Below are 6,620 nucleotides of genomic sequence, written 5' to 3' on the forward strand. Positions count from 1 at the left end.
AAACTACCAGTTGTTCCGCGGGAGAAAGATGAGGCTTTCTACTCCCGTAAAGATTTACACCCTCAGAAACCCTGTACAGGGTCACTATGGGTCGGAACCGACTCGACAGCACTTAACAACAACCACAACAATGACTCTAAAATGGGTAAAGAAAAACCTTTGCCAGACAACAAAATGTGAGAGTGAGTCATGTGGAAGACCCTGTACAACTTCTAAGAAGTTTATTTCCTGATGCATAAAGTATCTCCTTTTACATACTTGTCTCAACATTCTTCAAAACAGTTGATCATAAGTATTGTTACTATTTGTCTTTAAGCTATTTTAATAACTCCAGGGATGAAAAGCACTGGACTCATAACCACAAAGTCAGTGGTTCAAACCCATTAGCTCCTCCTCAGGAACTCTATACAGGATTGCTATGAGTCAAAACTGACTTGACAGCACTGTAAAACAGCAACAACCACAGAGATGAAAACATATCTGTAGGAGATGCTGTCAGCCACTATCTATCAGTTTGTCTACCATGGTGGCTTGTGTGTTGCCAGAATCTATGTCACCAATATTTAAATAGCATGTTAGACAGGTTTATGCTGAGCTTCTAGACTAAGACACATTAGGTATCTAAACATTAGGCTAAGACACGGAGGTGGACTGCTCTGAATGGTTAGCCACTGAAAATCTTATGAGTAGCAAGAAAACATTCTCAGATATAGTGCCAGAAGAGCAGCAGATTATCAGATACAGTTCTAAAAGATGAACTCCTGAGGTTGGAAGGCACTTAAAATGTGATTGGGAAGAACTGTCCCCTCAAAGTAGAATAGAACATGATGATGAGAATGGAGTAGTTTTCAGGACCTTCATTTGCTGATGGGAAAAACACAAAATGAGAAGAAACAGTTAAAAACATCTATTAATAATCAGAACATGGAATGTACAAAATATGAATCAAAGAAAATTTCAAGTTGTCAAAAATGAAATGGAATGCATGAAGATTAATATCTTAGGCATTGGTGAGCTGAAATGAACTGGTATTGGCTATTTTCAATCTAACAACCATATGGTTTACTATGCTGGGAACTAGAAATTGAAGAGAAGTGATGTCACATTCATCATCAAAAAGAACATTTCAAGATCTATCTTAGAATAAAATGCCAATTATGATAGGATAATATCCATGTACCTGCAAGGAAGACCACAGGTGTTTCCACTGTTACTCAAATGTATGAATTAATGTACCAACCAAAAATGCCAAGATGATAAAATTGAAGAAAATTTTGGCTACAAAAATGTAGCCAAATGTTTTGATAATTACTTTGTTGAAAACAAAGAAGAAGGTTCAGTAATTGGAAAATATTACCTTGGTGATAGAAATGTTGCTGAAACCACATGATAGATAGAATTTTGCAAGAACAATGAAATATTCATTGCAAACAACTTTTTAAAAACAAAATGAAAAGTGACTATACATGTGGACTTTATCAGATGGAATACACAGGAATCAAATTTACATTGTCTGTGGGAAGACGCAGCTGTGTGAACAGAACAATGGAATAAAATGGTTTAAAACCAGGAAAGGTGTGCACCAGGCTTGTATCCCTTCAGTGTACTTGTTCAATCTGCATGTTGAACAAAGAATCTGAGAAACTGGATTATACAAAGTAGAACATGGCATCAGGATTGAAGGAAGACTTATTAACAACCTGTGATATGAAGATGATATGACCTTGCTTGCTGGCAGCAAAGAGGACTTAAAATACTTACTGATGAATATCAAAGACTGTAGTCTTCGGTATGGATTGCACCTAAATGTAAACAAAACAAAAATTCTCACTACTGGAGCAATAAATGGGATCACAATAAATGGAAAAAGATTGAAATTGTCTAAAACTTTATTTTTCTTGGCTCCATAATCAACACTAATGAAGCAGCAGTCAAGAAATCAGAGTTGCATTGGACAACTCTGCTGTAAAAGATTTCTTTAGAGTTTAAAAGAACAAAGTTGTCAGTTTAAAGACTAAGATATGACTGATTCAGGCCATGTTTCTTTTCAATTATGTTGTTGGAGAGGAATATTAAAAGTATCATGAACTGCCAGAAAAAACCCCAAAACAAACAAACAAACAAACAAACAAACAAACAAAAAAAAACCCCACATAATTCTGGGTAGAAATACAGCTAGAATGTTCCTTAGAAGTCAAGATGGTGAGACTCCATATCTAATTCTTTGAACATGTTATGAGAAGAGACCAATCCCTGGAGAAAGACATCATGCTTAGTAAAGTGGAGGTTCAGCAAAAAAGAAGGCACTGACTGACAAAGTGGCAGCAGCAATGCACTTAAATGTAGCAGCAATTGTTTATACAACACAGGACTGGGCCATTTTTATTTTCTATTGTGTATGGGGTCCTTATGAGTCAGAACCAACTCTGTGGCACCTTACAACAAACACAGTAGGTACAATCTTAATAAAAAAAAGTATCTTTCTTCTACTAAGTATTTGCATGAAAAAACAGTACAACAACCACTCAGAGTCAGGAGTCTACTTTTATTTATGGATAGTGACATCATTTCATAAATAGAGGCACTATTGATCAGCAAATACAAACACAAGCAAAAGAGCATAACTTGGAATGCCAAGGCCCCAGTTAATCTTCATTTTAATCTGTTCGATAGTTTTGGGGATTTTTTTTTTTTTTTTGCCTTGTTATCTCAACTTAATATTTAAAAACCTTATTTGAAAATGCAAAAAAAAATTAAAATTTGGGATAGACATTGTAAAATAGTAGGATATAGTTGAAAAGCAACATCAAAATGATATAAAAATCTCATAACTGAAAGCTGAAAGAAATGAAATAAAAAGACTTCAAAAGAGACATAGTGTAAAAAGCATCCTTGAAGAATATTCATTAGGAATTAAATTGTGGACTACATGGTGTTAAGTCATAGCATTCTCTATGGTGGATGTCTTATGTTCTGCATTATCTGTCTTCTGATATATCCACTGATTTCATAATTATTGGTATCTTTATAAATACATAGATTATTAATATTTCATCCTTTATTATAAACAGTTATTACTAATCTGTTTTAGTTGAGTCATTTGAAGAAAAAAAGGCAACAAGATATGGTTGCTATTTTCATGAAGTACAAGAATAATATGGAAGATAAATATAGACATTGGAATTGTGAAGAGGAAAATAGTTTTTTTTTTTTTTCCCCAAAGTAGAAATTAGCTTCATAGGTATTTTTCCAGAAATAAGTAAATGCTACCCAAGTCCTCTCTGCTACATTTTCAGTAGATTGCCCAGAATACGGGTGCGAATCTCCCGGGTTTTAATGCAGTACACAACAGGATTGAGAACGGGAGGTACTAATAAATAGACATAGCCCATGATAATGTGCACCACAGCTGGAACATGCTTCCCAAAGCGATGGATAATAGACACTCCAAGCATGGGGACATAGACAAGCAGCACAGCACAGATGTGGGAGACACAAGTATTGAGGGCCTTGAATTGTTCTTCCCGGGAGGCAATACTCAACACAGTGATCAGGATCTTCATATAAGAGAGGAGGATGAGTACAGAGTCCAATCCAAAAGTGATGAGAATGATGACAAGACCATAGATGCTATTGATGCGGTGGTCAGAACAGGAAAGCTTGATTATATCAGGATGCAGGCAGTATGAGTGAGAGAGCACATTAGGCTTACAATAGGCCAACCTTTTAATGAGAAAGGGTACTGGAAAGATGACAGCCACAGCTCGCATCAAAATCCCCACACCTATCTTGGCAATGGTGGCATTAGTCAAAATAGTAGTATACCTGAGTGGGTTGGAGATGGCCACATAGCGATCAAAGGCCATGGTCAGCAGGATGCCTGATTCCATGAGGGAGAAAACATGGATGAAGAACATCTGGGTGAGGCAGGCATCAAATGCTATTTCAGGGACATTGAACCAGAAAAGTTGGAGTAGAGTGGGCAGGGTGGAAGCACAGAGCCCCAGGTCACTAGCAGCCAGCATGGAGAGAAAAAGGTACATGGGTGCGTGCAGTGACTCTTCAACCCTGATAACCACCAAGATAGCACTGTTACCTAGAAAGGCAATCAGGTAAAGTGCACAAAACAAAATTGAGATCACTGGATGTGAGTCCTCCAGGCCAGGGAAACCAGTCAGAAGAAAGGGTCTGTTGGTACTGCTGTTGAAAGAGACCATGATGTCTCATTTATAGTACAGAGGTCACTTTTCTCCACAGTAAGAATCTGGATTAGCATAGCATCCCCATTTTCATTTCCAATGAACAATTTGTAGTACAAACGTGGAGTCTCCCTAAAGTGGTAGTCTAGATTAACACTTTGAAATGAATAAATCTATATCATGAGCTTATGCTAGGAACCACATAAAATCAGTTCACCTCCTTATCAAAGCTAGAGTCAAAGAGAAACTTCAATACACTAATAAAATTTGATAGAACAAATCATAAAAAACATATTCATTGCCCAACAAACATCTAATTTAAGTTAAGAAATATAATTGTAGAGAAAATATGTACATCGTTCTTTCTTAATTATACTGTATGATTTTGTGTGCTGTGAGAAAGCAACCTAAACTAGCTTCAGAAATTAAAGACTGGGAAACTTTCAGGAAATAGAAAAACCTCTCCCTTATTCTTTGTTGCTATCCTCCCTCTGCATGGACATTAAGAAAATGTTTTGAACAAAACAAAGGAAAACTATTAATATCACCCATGAAGGATAACTATTAATATCACCCATGAAGGATCCCTGTACATGCAGAGAGGGCTTTAAGTCCTATACCTGATCAAATTAGATCAAATTTGAAATTTTCTCTAACTATACACAATTCATAGACCATTTTACTTTAAAATAGTGTCTCCATATGTACCAGAGTTGAGCTGTGCTCCAGAAGATTTCCAATGGCTAAACTTTTAGGAATTATATTTCCATGCTTTCTTCCAAAGAACCTCTGGGTGAATTAAAATCACCATCCAGTGTGTTTAGAACAGTAACTCTTCATAAGGTTTCTTTAGCATTTTTATGAGGTTTTTTTGGTTTTTTTTAGCTTTTTAATAGAGAAGTCTACATAATTAAGGAACGAAGCCATGGTGATGTACTTCTGAAAATCAGCTCATGAAAACACTATGGATTGCAGGTCTGATCTGCATCCCATCATGGGAATGCAGTAGTATAGTAGAAGTTTCATTGCCAATCAAGTCTGCCTAAACTGGGTGCCAAGTCAACAGCAGCTAACAACAACAACAAATAGTTTAATATATAGTTCAGAGAGCCTATTATCACTTTCTTATAGTTTACCCTAATCCATATAGTATTCTAATATCTAAGCTACTTTTAGACATCTTTAAATTATGTATATGTTTATTATATCTGAACTTTGTAATCTCTATGGAGACAAGTAGGTCCACATTGTCTGTGATTGATGGATATCTCTCAGAAAACATATTGTCCTTTGAAAGGGTTATGCATATTCCATTGCTTCATTCTGTATTCAGAATTTAGATTCAATTTTGCACTGTTTACTCCTCATCAAATACTGGAAATTGAAGCAGGGATGTCATTTACTAAATGACCACTCTCTGGCAGACTTCTCTTATCCCTTCTTTCAAATACATAAAATTTTTACCTGTTTATCTGTTTTGTTTTGTTTTGTTTCTCACTTTTATTTTGTGTTTCCAAAAAAGGCAGACCTAGAAGAAAACAAACAGAAAAAGACACAAACTGAAAAAGAAGGTTCTTGGAGGGCACAGAAGGCAGTGAAATGGAGAGAATTGTGTAACTTTCCACAAGTAGAATGTTTCCTTAGGCAGCTGTTGGGCCCAGAAATATTAGTGAGGAGAAGGAAGATGATCAGATGTGTTTGTGCTCCTTAATATAACTCTCAGGTACAGTTCTCTAATTTTATGGCAGAGATACAGTTGCATTAGCGTGTTAGACTTTCCTCCCAAGAGAAAGAGAGCCCCAAAAGAGGAGGAAATAGAGAGAGAGAAGGAAGCTTCCATATGAGGCACTGGATCTTACAATACAGTGAAACTTGACTATTTTGATTTTGGGAGTTAGGAATATGATCATACTTCTTGTTACAAATCTGAAATTATCTGAATAAAAGGTACCAACCCTCAAGGACAATGAAATTACCTAAAAATTATGTGACAAGGGAGTGGATAAACATAATACAGTACACACCTACTTTTTCTCACCTTCTCTTTCTTAAACTGGCTTCTTCCCAGTTTCCTACTGCCACTATTTTATTAAATTAACTGATAATCTCTACTCACCAAACCCAAAGAAGAACCCTGTCTTTATCTTACTAATACTCCCAGCAGCAGGCAACTATTAACCATTCTTTTTGAAAATGTGTGTGTGTGTGGTGCCCCTCAGGCAACTTTATTAGAATGAAAGTTCAAAGCATAATTGTTCCCCTAGTTTACCAAACTACAGGGATCCTGCTTTTCTTTCCATTTGTCTATGGTATTAGACTTCTTTCTCACTACTCTGTTAATTAAAACACTCAACTATATATTTAAAATATTCAACCACATATCTAAAACAGCCAATCACATCTGATATTACATCACACTTG

General features: G+C 36.0%; 1 protein-coding gene across 1 annotated transcript; it reads right to left on the reverse strand.

Moving 5' to 3' along the window:
• Positions 1–3,284: 3,284 nt before the first annotated feature.
• On the reverse strand, positions 3,285–4,217 carry LOC102822228 (olfactory receptor 51G2-like). Its single transcript, XM_006870228.1, has one exon. It carries the CDS (start codon positions 4,215–4,217, stop codon positions 3,285–3,287), a length of 933 nt encoding a protein of 310 aa, XP_006870290.1.
• Positions 4,218–6,620: the final 2,403 nt, after the last annotated feature.

The sequence above is a fragment of the Chrysochloris asiatica genome, unplaced genomic scaffold (assembly GCF_000296735.1).
Source record: "Chrysochloris asiatica unplaced genomic scaffold, ChrAsi1.0 scaffold00140, whole genome shotgun sequence".
Taxonomy (NCBI): Eukaryota; Metazoa; Chordata; class Mammalia; order Afrosoricida; family Chrysochloridae; genus Chrysochloris; species Chrysochloris asiatica.

Excerpts from the sequence above, each read along its gene's own strand:
- LOC102822228 (XM_006870228.1), bottom strand. The coding sequence starts at position 4,217 with ATGGTCTCTTTCAACAGCAGTACCAACAGACCCTTTCTTCTGACTGGT.